Source organism: Eucyclogobius newberryi, unplaced genomic scaffold, assembly GCF_026437365.1.
Source record: "Eucyclogobius newberryi isolate DKJ021-1_F unplaced genomic scaffold, fEucNew1.0.hap1 SCAF_6, whole genome shotgun sequence".
NCBI classification, from domain to species: Eukaryota; Metazoa; Chordata; class Actinopteri; order Gobiiformes; family Gobiidae; genus Eucyclogobius; species Eucyclogobius newberryi.
In genome coordinates this window covers 35475664-35488163 of record NW_027316278.1, presented here as the reverse complement: position 1 = coordinate 35488163, position 12500 = coordinate 35475664, and the positions used below count along the sequence as shown (strand labels likewise).

Below are 12500 nucleotides of genomic sequence, written 5' to 3'. Positions count from 1 at the left end.
TGCAAATAAGTATTTGAACACCTGAGAAAATCAATTGATATTAATGTTTGGTACAGAAGCCTTTTACAATTACAGAGGTCAAATGTTTTCTGTAGTTCTTGACCAGGTTTGCACACACTGCAGCGGGGATTTGGCCCACTCCTCCAGACAGGTCTTCTCTAGATATCAGGTTTCGTGGTTGTTGCTGAGTCACACAGCTCCCTTTCAGCTCCCTACAAAGATTTTCTATTGGCTTCAGGTCTGGAGACTGGCTAGGCCACTCCAGAACCTTGATATGAGTCTTACTCCTTGGTTCTCCTTGCTGTGTGCTTCCGGTCATTGTCATGTTGGAAGACCCAGCCATGAGCTATCTTCAATGCTTTGACGGAGGGAAGGAGGTTGTTGCCCTAAATACACAGCCCCATTCATTCTCTCCTTAATACATGGCAATCGTCCTGTCCCCTGTGGGGATGGAACTCATCCTTATATTTTGGTCTCATCTGGCCCCTTTAATTTCTCCCATGACTCCTCTGAGTCATCCAGATGGTCATTGGCAAACTTCAGACCTATGCAGGGGAACCTTCTGTGCAATGCACGATCTTAAACCATGACGACGTAGTGTATTACCGATATTAACCTTTGAAACTGTGGTCCCAGCTCTCTTTTGGTGATTGACCAGCTCCTCCTGTGTAGTTTTGGGCTGATTCCTCACCTTTCTTATCACCGATACCCCATGAGGTGAGATCTTGTATGGAGCCCCAGTGCGAGGGATAGTGACCGTCATCCTTAGCCTCGTCCATGTTCTAACAATTGCTCCAACAGTTGAACTTTTCTCACCAAGCTGCTTGAGGTCTACAATTTTGTTTCTGTTTGTTTGTCAGCACCTCGTGTTTGTTTGACACGAAGTGCTGATCATGATCAGGCCAATCACAGCAAAAATCATGTGATCAGTGATCTGCCAAATGGGCCGATCAGACGCACAGATCATGCATCGTTATCACATTTGTCTTGAGGTAGATGATCTGTAAGTTATTGCAGTAGTGTCATTTACGACCATTTAAAATCTCAGGGTGTTCAAATAGTTATTTTCCTCGCTGTATAAAGAGTTCAGGACCATGTTGTGAGTTGAGGGATAAGGGGCTAAGGTGGACATTCCCTTCATCTCCTCACTGTGATGTTTTTTTTTTTTGGCCCTTTGCAGCCACCGTCACCACGTGCTCCATGACCAGAACGTGGACAAGCGCACCTGTATCCCCATGAACCACATGAGCCCGGACCAGGCTCCGTACACCGTCTGTAACAGCTGTCTGTCAGAGTACGGCGTCCTCGGTGGGTCTATTTCTGTTACGGTGGAGCCGTTGGTGAAATAATATGAAATCATATTTATGTCTGTAATAATGTTTTGGTGAGTCCTCAGTCACTGGAGCAGGATGTCATAAATGTAGATGATAATAGTGATAGACTTCATATTGATGGCTGTATATTAGGAGTGGAACAATGGGATGCATTCTGATATAAGACAAACCAGTAGAATTACAGTCCAGACCGGGATGGTGGTCCCTCTATTCAAGAAGGTGGGCCGGAGGGTGTGTTCCAACTACAGAGGGATCACACTCCTCAGCCTCCCGGGTAAGGTCTATTCCAAGGTACTGGAGAGGAGAATCCGACCGATAGTCGAACCTCGGATTCAGGTGGAGCAGAGTGGTTTTCGTCCTGGTCGTGGAACACTGGACCAGCTCTTTACCCTCCATCGGGTGCTCGAGGGTTCATGGGAGTTATGGGGTCCGGGGCCCTTTGCTCAGGGCTGTCCGGTCCCTGTATGACCGGAGTAGGAGCTGTGTTCGCATCGCCGGCAGCAAGTCAGACCAGTTCCCAGTGCATGTTGGACTCCGCCAGGGCTGCCCTTTGTCACCGGTTCTGTTCATAGTTTTTATGGACAGAATTTCTAGGCGCAATCAGGGTTCGGAGGGTGTCCGGTTTGGGGACCACAGGATCTCATCTCTGCTGTTTGCAGACGATGTTGTCCTGATGGCTCCATCAAACCCGGACCTGCAACATGCACTGGGACGGTTTGCAGCCGAGTGTGAAGCGGCTGGGATGAGAATCAGCACCTCCAAATCCGAGGCCATGGTTCTCGACCGGAAAAAGGTGGCTTGCCCTCTCCAGGTGGGTGGGGAGTCCTTGCCCCAAGTGGAGGAGTTCAAGTATCTTGGGGTCTTGTTCACGAGTGAGGGAAGGATGGAGCGTGAGATCGACAGGCGGATCGGTGCAGCGGCTGCAGTGATGCAGTCGCTGCATCAGACTGTTGTGATGAAGAGGGAGCTGAGTCGAAAGGCAAAGCTCTCAATTTACCGGTCGGTCTACGTTCCTACCCTCACCTATGGTCATGAGCTTTGGGTAATGACCGAAAGGACAAGATCGCAGATACAAGCGGTCGAAATGAGTTTCCTCCGCCGGGTGGCCGGGCGCTCCCTTAGAGATAAGGTGAGGAGCTCGGCCACACGGGGGGAGCTCTGAGTAGAGCCGCTGCTCCTCCACGTCGAGAGGAGCCAGCTGAGGTGGCTCGGGCATCTGTTCCGGATGCCTCCTGGGCGCCTCCCTCGGGAGGTGTTTCAGGCATGTCCCACCGGGAAGAGGCCCCGGGGAAGACCCAGGACACGCTGGAGAGACTATGTCTCTCGGCTGGCCTGGGAATGCCTTGAGATCCCCCCGGAGGAGTTGGAGGAAGTGTCTGGGGAGAAGGAAGTCTGGGAGTCCCTGGTTAGACTGCCGCCCCTGCGACCCGGGCCCCGGATAAAGCGGAAGAAAATGGATGGCTGGATGGATGGATTTTTCGCTTTTTTGAACCGATTCGATACCACACTTCTAAAACAATATTTTAATTCACTACAGTATATATGGAGGCCCCTGTGGGATACTACGAATCAACAAATAAACATGAACACAATAGACACTTTTATATTTCATTTTTACTTTAAAATCATCACTTGATTTGGTTTGAGTAGTTGATAGTCATGGCTTTGGTATGGTGGTTTTAACAGAAGCTGTATAACTGGTTACATTCTAAAACATAACCTTTTGGAAAACTATCATTATAGTTTTCTCATCTGGCTGGATTTTGACTGTAATGTATTGCTTACATGTGCTGAATAATCACACATTTTAAAAGATTAATTGCGATTAATCTCATTGCATGTCAATTTAGTATGTTATGCTGTAATGATTAAATGTAACTTAAAACTTTGATTAATGCATCAATTGTTTTGGTTATTTAATGCTAAGACATTAGCTTTGCCGGTCCTAATGTTAACGTGTTCCATTTGTCCCCAGGGTTCGAGCTAGGTTTTGCAATGGCGAGTCCGAACGCACTGATCCTTTGGGAGGCTCAGTTCGGAGACTTTCACAACACTGCTCAGTGCATCATTGACCAGTTCATCTGCCCGGGACAGGCCAAGTGGGTGAGGCAGAACGGCATCGTGCTGCTGCTGCCTCACGGTCTCGAGGGCATGGTACGTGTATGAGCCTGCGGGTATGAGCCTGCGGGTATGAGCCTGCGGGCGCACTCCTTCATGGCTGTCCTGTTTTTCCACAGGGCCCGGAGCACTCATCAGCCCGACCCGAGAGGTTCCTCCAGATGTGCAACGACGACCCCGACGTGCACCCGGTCAGACTCTGTCTAAAGCTTATTTTACTAAAGGATCTTCGCTTTAATAAAGTGCCGTTTTAGTCGTACCTTAGTCCTGCTTTTGTCGTAATTAAGTCCTGTTGTCCTGCTTTATTTTGTTGTTCCTTTGTCCAGCTTTAGTTGTATTTTTGTACTGTTCAATCAGAAAAGGTTTATTGCCATTACTAATGCCAATGCTAATAACAGAATTCACAAACATAGGAACTTGCTTTGGTGATTCGGTGCAACATAAAACAATGAACAATGACATAAAATCAAAAAGAAAAACTATTTAAATCTGCTTTAGGATAAACATAGAAATAATGAATTTACAGATGTGGTGTAGTGAGTGAGTAAATTAGTGAGTGATTGATTAAAGTGACAGATTTGTTCATGGGTCCAACGGCAGAGTGAAAGAAACTTCTAATGGCGGGAGGTTCTGGTCCGGATGGACTGTAGCCCCCTGCTTGAGTGGAGTGGCCTCTTGCCTGAGGGGAGTGGCTCAAATAATCCAGGAAGTACATCCTCTGCTGGGCCTAGTTTAGTAGTGCATTAGTTGTACTTTAGTCCTGCTTTAGTTGTACTTTAGTCCTGCTTTAGTTGTACTTTAGTCCTGCATTAGTTGTAGTGCTTTATCGTACTTATCCCCTTCTCTCTGTTGCAGCCAATCACAGAGGACATTGCAACACAGCAGCTCTACGACTGTAACTGGATCGTTGTGAACTGTTCAACTCCAGGAAACCTCTTCCACGTCCTCAGACGCCAAATCCTTTTGCCCTTCAGGAAACCAGTGAGACCAGCACCACATTTAAACCATAACACTCATCTATAAACTCACTATGTCATATTTGTTTGTTCCAAAATAAGAGCTTGTTTGTATTTATTTGTAAAACTTCAGAGGTTAAGTAACAGTGCAAGGGATAATATTCCGTGTTTCTACGCATCTATACCAAGGCTATTCAACATAAGGCCCGGGGGCAAAATCAGGCCCTCCCAGCGATTTAATCAGAGTCATGTTCTAAATATAGAAAGAAAAACGTGTTTAGTGGTTTATGTTCTGGGTTTTAGTATTAGTTAAGACCTGGTTTGGTCTTTGTTCAGTCCTGATTCAATTCTGCTATAAACCTGTTTTGATTCTGGTAACTAAAGCATATTGTTATGTCACACAAAAATTTAATCTATCAATAGTTATTTTATTAGCTCAATTTATTTAAACTGTGTAGGGGATATTTTGTGTGACACAAAATGTTGTTACAGTGGCATGTTGTGCACCTCTGGCCCAGAGGCCTTGGCCCTCGGGAAAATTAAGTTGAATAGCCCTGCCCTAAACCGCCCCATTCTCACGCCAGCTCTTGTTTCAGTTTATGATCTTTCTGTACTTTCTGCCTGTGGTGTGTCAGAACCACCTCAGCACTAAAAAGTTGAAGGGCGAGAGAAAAAGAGACTGTGCGACAAGCGAGGCTCTGAACACAATGTGACCTTGCTCTGTCTTACCATTTTATATTCCTCACATCTTAAAGTGTGATATCCGTAAATTTTAAAAGAAACAATCATGCAGGTTACACCAGACTTTAAACCAAACCCGTCTTCAGTCTTCTTGTACCTCCATGACACGTTCACCATCCGGGCACGATCGAGTCCGAGCTGCTTACAGGTGTTAATTTCCTCTGCGTTTTCTCTGTTTCAGCTGATCGTGTTCACTCCCAAATCACTGCTGCGCCACCCGGAGGCCAGATCCAGCTTCGACGAGATGCTCCCAGGTAACACTACATTTTTTTTTATATAACTTCAAGAAATAACGTTTCTAAATGCCTTCTACTGAGAAACAAAAAAGACTCAGTTTCTTATGTGCTACCTCAGAGTTTGTCCAAGAAAAGTCACCTCTCAAGTATTTCTTAATAATCAAATATAAATTGTACCTGAATTCTACTTATCTACGATTTTATTTGTGTGGCTGTGAGATATGGCTAAAGCTAGAGTAAACATGATTCCTGGTATATCCTCAGCTTTTTCTGCATGTTTTCACTTCTCTGCAAAGCCTCTACGTAATGTACGTAACTCTTTGTATAATGCATTTGGTTTGGATAATGTTTAGGTGTTTTAAGAATCGTGACATTTAAGAATTGTGATGCATTGCGATTCTTAAATGTCACAGTACGCTTTGTACACGTGTTTCGATCCATCTCGATGCAAAATTTACAGATGTGCACTGAAAAAACACATTAAAATAGCACTGTAAACATGTTGCATCGCCGCACCGCACTTCTGCACTAATGTCCCACGGACAAATGTCAGCATCAAATTACTATTTCCTTTCACACGTGCTTATGTCCACACAAACTGCCTGACACTGCTTTGATTTAGTGTCGACTCAAACTATTCTTCATGCTTCAGACTTCCTCCGTTTCTGAGAGGCGAGCAGAGCACTGAGCTAGGGCATAAACATGAGGCGCCGCACGGGAAGGAGAACTGCCCTGGGACAGAGCGCGTGCACGGACAAAGCAGGCGGTGGTCAACAGCATATAAATGTTTTCAACAAAAAAATCTGGCCAACATTTCACCCAACAACTGTAAAGACGCAGCAACACTTTATGCAGTAGAAAAGCTCACGTGGAATATAATAGCTCAATCAAGCACAAACAAATCTTAGTGAATCCCTCTACAATGCAGCAGCAGGACTTCAGATGCCGGTTTACACAGCCTAGGGGACAGCTGTAGACATATGTATTTAATTTGAGTGATGGTCTGACGGTTTTTCAGTGAGTAGTTCCCCTCTAACACCCCTGTGTGCTCCGATCCTGCTCAACCTGCGCTGGGTTTGCAAAGGGAGTACATTGTGGTAACAGAAATATAGTGAAACACCTAACCGTTATCAAAGAACCATGGTTACGTGGAGTAACTGGGTTTTCCTGAAAATGCTTGTGAAGCACTGCTTTCCTGCACCGGTAGATTACAGACACAGCACCCACAGGCGCTCTTCCTCATCTCTGGTGACTTTAACCACGCTTCTCCCTCTTCTGTTCTGCCAACATACACCCAGTATGTCACCTGCCCCACCAGAGACAATAAAACACTGGACTTGTTCTTTGCCAACACCAAGGAGGCTTATTCCTCCTCCCCCCTCCCTCCCCTGGGCAGCTCGGACCACCTATCGTGCACAGGCAGCCTGTGGTGCCCCGTGTGGTGAGGATATGGTCTGCTGAGAGCGAGGAGGCTCTTTAGGGACTGCTTCAGCACCACTGTCTGGACTGAGCTTTATAACCCACATGGGGAGGACATCAACACCATCACGGAGTGCATCACTGACTACATAAACTTCTGTTTCGAGAACACTGTTCCCACCCGGACGGTACGGTGTTTTCCAAACAACAAGCCGTGGATTAACCGTGAACTGAAGGCTCTGCTGAAGGAGAAGAAGAGGGCTTTCAGGTCAGGGAACAAGGAGGAGCTGAGGACTGTGCAGAGGAAGCTGAGGAGGAAGATCAGGCTGGCGGAAGCCAGCTACAAGAGGAGGATGGAGGATCATCATCATTCAACATGAGCCTGAAGCTGAGGGTGGTACCACAGGTCTGGAAGACCTCCTGTCTGATACCAGTGCCCAAGACACCGCACGCCAAAGACCTCAACAGCTTCAGGCCGGTGGCTCTCACGTCCCATCTAATGAAGACACTGGAGCGGCTGGTCCTGGATCACCTCTGCTCCACCGTGAGCTTAGCCATGGACCCGCTGCAGTTTGCATATCGGCCTGGCATTGGAGTGGAGGACGCCGTCATCTCCCTGCTGCACCGCTCTCTCTCTCTCACCTGAAAACGCCTGGCAGCTCTGTGAGGATCCTGTTCTTTGATCTCTCAAGCACCTTCAACACAATCCAGCCGCTGCTCCTGAGGGAAAAGCTGAAGACTGCTGGTGTGGAGTACGAGCTGGCAGAGTGAATTCTGGACTACCTCACAGACCGACCCCAGTTTGTGAGAGCCCCGTGTGTCTTACACTCGGACCTGCAATGTGGGGGCGCCCCAGGGCACCGTCCTCACGCCCTTTCTCTTCACCGCACTGCAGACCTCAGACACGGCACGGACAGCTGTGTCCTGCAGAAGTTCTCTGACGACTCTGCCATCATTGGACTCATCTCGGACGACGATGATGCGGAGTACTGGGGACTGGCGCAGGACTAACCTCACCTCATCAACGTGGGGAAGAACAAGGAGATGGTGGTGGACTTCCGCAGACGTCACTCCACTGCCCCCTCACCAGTGAACATCCAGGGAAGGGACATTGAGAGAGTGGACTCATACAAGTACCACAAGCTGGACTGGACTCATAACACAGACGCACTGTACAGATGGAGCCAGAGTCGGCTCTACCTCCTGAGGAGACTCAGGTCTTTTGGAGTGACAGGGCCACTCCTGAAGACCATCTACGACTCCAGCTCCGTCCTGGGCTGTGCTCTGAACTCGGTGCAGGAGGTAGGAGAAAGAAGGATCCTGGCTAAACTCGCATCTATGCTGGACCATGAGACCATGAGAGCAGCTTCAGTGACAGACTGATCCACCCTCGGTGTGTGAAGGAGAGGTTTCGCAGGTCTTGTCTTCCTGCTGCTGTCAGACTTTATAACAAACACGGTTAGCCCTGAACACATGTATACTGTCATACCCATGTGTAATACTGTCATATCCATACGCAATAATGTCATATTCATGTGCCTATAACTGCTTTAAATAAGAGTGTTTACTTTTGCCACAATTATTATTTTTGTCTTATGTTATTTATTTGATTGAATATGAGATAAGATAAGAGTTTTGTTTCTATTAAGAGTGTTTTTTTAAAGCTTCCTATAAGTCATCTGTCCTTTACTTATGTACCTACTTGCGTTGCAACTCCGAAATTTCCCCATTGTGTCGACAAATAAAGGCTTGTCTTATCTCATCTTCACCAAGCCCCCAGCAGCCAAGATGGCCACCCATTCAAGTCAATGGCCTTTAGCCTTCGGGCACTGCGGCCCGGAAGTTACATAGGTTTGCGTACCATGTGATCGTGCTGACTAATCAGAGAGAGAGTTACTAGAGCAACGCAGAGCCCAGTGTGAGATAAAGCGAAATATTAAACTGGTTTTGAGAAAACTGAAGGATTTTTGAACCGTAAAAAGTAAATTGCCCGATTAAAGGTGTTATTTTAGTAGCTCCATGGTGCGCACGAGGCAAGGAGAAAGCGCGGGGTGAGCTGTCACTGCGTCGTCATAAAATCAAGCCGATTTCACTCATGGATCTATTAAAATATGAGCTCTACCTTAAGTTTACAATACATCAGAACATTTGCTCATTAATGCAATTTTGTATTGATACGTCAATTATTATATTGTATACATTGTGCTTGAACATTTTGTATATGTATTTACCAAAATCTATTAATGTCATGGCTCAATATTTTAGTGTTCTTATTCAGTGTTTTTTTTGGTTTATAGAAAATAAAATATAAAACCATAAAAAATGTCTAGTTTGCAAACTTTTTCACTGACAATGGAATTAAAAACTTTCTGGGCTGCATGATTTCTTTGGCTGCAGTACCAATGGAGTGGCCACTGGGGGTGTCTACATCATGCTGCGGCTAGCCATACCCTATCCAGATATAATAGAACCCCTGAAGATGCTGCCGTTGTAAAACTGAAAGTATGAGGAGCACATGGCTCAAGTAAACACACATTTACCACATTTATGCGCATTATGCCTATAGTTCTATAGAAATAAAATTAGCCCGTAAAAACACAAGTCAAGTGATGTCTTCAGTCATGAAAAACGCAGTGGCGTGGCATGGGCCTGGGCCTTCAGTGAGGCCCTACACAGTCCCAACCGAATTCATCCACCTACTATTACCATCATTTTGATGCCATTGCTCTACACCAGGGGTCTCCAATTATTATTTTTGCGGGGGGGCTAAGGTCCTGGGGCCGAACTGCAAAATCAAACCACAATTTTATTTTTTATCTCTATAAGATCCACAAACCCAGTGTTTGCCAGAAACCTGACTCGACTAGTGCAAAGCAGACCTAAGACAAGACCAGGGATAAACTAAGACCAAGATAAACTATAAAGCAGGACTATTATAACTTTTACAATAGTACTACGACACATATTCACGGAGAAATTATCTTATGAATTTAGACGCGCCTAAAAGTGCACATGTCCCGGGACAGGATCGCGGTCCATCTTACTAACCAGTCACGTCGGACAACGGGCACATCACATCAATGTTGAATATGATTGGATAAAAGATCGAACATAAAGACCAGCCCTCCAAATCTCAACCTGGGGCTGGAAGCGGTGCAACCAAGAGGAAAGCCATGAAATGAAGAGAACAACTCTTACTCTCGGGAATAATTAAATTCATTTTTGTTGGAAAATATATTTAAAAAAATATATATATATATTCTGATGATGTTTCGGCCAGCAGAGAAGGCCTTGCTGGCCCTGACACCCACTGGAAAAACTTGAATCGAGTCAAGTAATGTGACTCGAATCTCCCTGCTCTAATATTAAGCCCTCTATAGACAAATACCATAAACTCAATTAGGCCACAGTTGCACAATCTACCTTATTATTTACAATAACAATAAATAAAAGGCAAAATGTATTATTTTACAGGGTTTTTATTATTTTAAGAATCGTTGATTATTGAAATGTTGGTCCTGAATTATTACACCCCTAATAATTTTAGCTGCATTATGCTATGGTCTTGATGGGAGTGCCATGCTTTGATAAACATGAAACAGCTGTTGCTAATGTGCTTTGCTAGCTTTGTTTTGCTAACTTGCTTAATTTAGCATCAGTGAAAATACATGATTAGGTGATTCTTTTGTGTTTCTCTCTGCTTTTTGCCGTCTTCCTTTGCGAGTCTTCCTTCTCTCTCCAGCTGGCTGTGATGTAGAGCGCCTCCTGAGCTAAAGCCCACCTGGAGCCCTGGCTTTGGATCACTTGAAGGTTTAATAGAGGATTTTTGTGATAAAGCGGTCTCATTTCCTCGTGGTGTGGACACATGTCAATTATTCCCTGTGTCCTACTGCACACCTGCAGCCTCGTTCTGGCTCGTTCCCAGGATATCAGCATGTTTAGCGTGTGTGTTTAGCGAAGCTAGCAGCGAGTTCCTTCAGTGTAGCTCTATGCTTCGAACCGCGAAGTACAAAAATGGCTGAGGGACGACAGAGAAAGACTGTTCGAGTTGCTCAGAAGAGACGGGCTGTAGCGTGCTCATTCACAAGGTTTGATGGCAGACAGCCACTCGGAAAGAACAGGAGGGTGGGGGTGAGTGTGGGACTAACAGTAAATCCTCTATTCAAGCTTTCAACGGGCTACAGTGGAGACTCTTCAGGACTGAACCAGTGGAAACGTCGCTTATGTTGTTTGCAGGCACACATTTCCAGCGGCTGATTCCTGAAGGTGGCGCTGCAGCTCAGAACCCGGAGTCTGTGAGGAGGATCATCTTCTGCAGCGGAAAGGTTTACTACGAACTCAATAAAGAGCGAAAGAACCGTGGACTGGAGAACACCGTCGCCATCGCCAGGATGGAACAGGTACAACTGAAGCAGAGTGGTTTTCACATGGTCTTGTCTCAGTAAAGAGCTTTTAAGATAAGATAAGATATTCCTTTATTGTCCCACATGGGGAAATTTCATTGGTGCAACGCAGGTAGATACAGAGGTAGATACAGAAGAACAGATCACTTATAGGAAGTCTGAAAAACACTTTCAGTAGAAGATCTCCTATAAATAAATAAAAACTCCCATAGACAAATAAATACATAAATACCATTGCATGTGATCACGACAGTAATTGCACATGAATATGTGTCACGACAGCACATAGATTGCACATGAATTTCACAGGAATTGCACATGAATTCCAACAGCAATTGCACAAAGGCTCCTACAAGGCTCCTGTGTGCCAGAGTGGTTAGCCCCTTTCTCTCTCCACAGTTATCTCCGTTCCCGTTCGATCAGGTGAAAGCTGAGGTGGAGAAGTTCTCAAACGCGGATTTGGTCTGGTGTCAGGAGGAGCACAAGAACCAGGGTTACTACGACTACGTCAAACCGCGAATCCGGACCACCGTCCAGAAAACCAAACCTGTGTGGTGAGACTGAACTCTGTAAACACTGCAGCCGTGATGTGTCCTAAACTCAAATTTAATCAACTTTTGATTAAGGAGTCTGTTAATCTGGTCACAACATAATTGCGTAGCAACAAAAAATAATTCTTTTGACAATATTAAGTCACTTGAGTTCAATTTTAAGTGTTTTTTTAATAATTTTGCCAGATTTACTTTAATATTCAGAAAGCTTGATTTCATATAGCTGATCAGACTTGAGTGCTGATGTATTAGACGTGAATGAAAGAGAATGTGTGTTGGGTTCAGTCTCAGGATGGACGCCGCTGACCGCTTCAGCTCCTCCATTAGGATAAAAATACACACACAATTTCTGCAGGATATTAACAATATATGAAAATGATAGAGGAAAGCAGCTCAGTGGAACACTGTTAAATAGCAGACTAACATATTGGTGACATCAAAACCCAGATGTGCAAAGTCTGACCCACGACCCGAGCCCCCAAAGAGGAGAACTTTGTCCTTGTTTGAAAGTCCAGGTTTAGTTTTAGTTAACTCGGTTTTCTGTCACTGAATAGAAGTTTGGTTTAGTTCAGTGTAAATCACCATAGTAACAGGCTGCACATGGCTCAGATCTGGTTTAGATTGCGAAAAACCAACACGGACCAATCAGCTGTGAGCACAGTGTCATGTGACACACGTAAACCTCACTTATAAGTATTAATTTATTAAATATCTTAGTAAAACATTTTCTTCACACTACATT

The 12500-nt window shown here is 45.3% G+C and overlaps 1 protein-coding gene across 4 annotated transcripts in view; it reads left to right on the top strand.

Moving 5' to 3' along the window:
* Positions 1-12500, top strand: part of LOC140347526 (2-oxoglutarate dehydrogenase complex component E1) — a 49377-nt gene that overhangs the window by 35052 nt on the left and 1825 nt on the right. For all 4 annotated transcript variants that reach the window (XM_072434011.1, XM_072434010.1, XM_072434009.1 and 1 more), the window contains 7 exons: positions 1181-1308; positions 3310-3488; positions 3572-3643; positions 4308-4433; positions 5331-5403; positions 11041-11204; positions 11607-11761. In XM_072434011.1, the coding sequence (XP_072290112.1) occupies positions 1181-1308; positions 3310-3488; positions 3572-3643; positions 4308-4433; positions 5331-5403; positions 11041-11204; positions 11607-11761 (897 nt within the window). The remainder of the gene's footprint in view (positions 1-1180; positions 1309-3309; positions 3489-3571; positions 3644-4307; positions 4434-5330; positions 5404-11040; positions 11205-11606; positions 11762-12500) is intronic.